Genomic DNA, 1,012 nt, shown 5'->3' with positions numbered 1-1,012 from the left:
ACTGGACAGCATCCAGACGGGGCAGGACCTGAGCCGCAGTAGCGCTGGTTGATGGCGATTGTTGCTCGAGTACGGACACTGGTTGCGCTACTGAGCTGGTGTTTGTAGGTAACCGCTCGCCTTGCGGAGCTGCCTTACAAAGCATGGTGTTGTGTTTCTGCTTACAGTTGTCGCAATTCCCCGAGTTACAGTCACAGGCCGAGNGAGACACTGGACAGCATCCAGACGGGGCAGGACCTGAGCCGCAGTAGCGCTGGTTGATGGCGATTGTTGCTCGAGTACGGACACTGGTTGCGCTACTGAGCTGGTGTTTGTAAATGCTCGCCTTGCGGAGCTGCCTTACAAAGCATGGTGTTGTGTTTCTGCTTACAGTTGTCGCAATTCCCCGAGTTACAGTCACAGGCCGAGAGTGCAAACGTTGATCCAGACTTAATGCTCGAAATTGAGGGCATCTTGATNAATGCTCGCCTTGCGGAGCTGCCTTACAAAGCATGGTGTTGTGTTTCTGCTTACAGTTGTCGCAATTCCCCGAGTTACAGTCACAGGCCGAGTGACCTGGTCCCAAGCAGTTGAAGCATAACGTTGCTTGGCGTACCCAGTGCAAACGTTGATCCAGACTTAATGCTCGAAATTGAGGGCATCTTGATATACGATGTGGCTCGGCGCATCGTGGGCAGGTCATTGCTGATCTCATGTTGGCGCTTGAAGATTTGGGCATCACCATTTGTGACTGTGCCGTACGATATGTTGCCGACTGCCTGGGNGGCATAGGTCTCAATCTCCTCAAGCATTTTTGGCAGCTGCGGCAGAGTATCTGAATGACTCAGAACGGTCCAGTGCGTGACCGCCGATGTTGGTAATTTACGGAGAACAATAGGATAAACGATGGCGTCCCAATGGTCGGTGGCCAAGCCCATCACGCTAAGTGCACATAAGGTACTGCGTACTACATCGATTACATTCCGACCATTGCGTTGCGTAAGTGCTGGGTGTTCAGGCAAGTCCAACAACC

At 52.6% G+C, this 1,012-nt stretch overlaps 1 protein-coding gene across 1 annotated transcript; it reads right to left on the bottom strand.

The window, feature by feature from the left end:
* Nucleotides 1-7: 7 nt before the first annotated feature.
* On the bottom strand, nt 8-769 carry LOC108357866 (uncharacterized; the record flags this gene model as incomplete). The annotated part of the gene is made up of 2 exons (XM_017608935.1): nt 469-769; nt 8-120 (listed from the first exon to the last, which is right to left on the bottom strand). Coding segments are annotated over exons 1-2 (414 nt in total), but the record flags the coding sequence as incomplete, so codon positions are not given.
* Nucleotides 770-1,012: the final 243 nt, after the last annotated feature.

This window comes from Rhagoletis zephyria, unplaced genomic scaffold (genome assembly GCF_001687245.7).
Source record: "Rhagoletis zephyria isolate East Lansing unplaced genomic scaffold, Rhagoletis_zephyria_1.1 Rzeph_scaffold_85930, whole genome shotgun sequence".
In the NCBI taxonomy this organism is placed as follows: domain Eukaryota; kingdom Metazoa; phylum Arthropoda; class Insecta; order Diptera; family Tephritidae; genus Rhagoletis; species Rhagoletis zephyria.
This window is presented reverse-complemented; position numbering and strand designations above follow the sequence as displayed.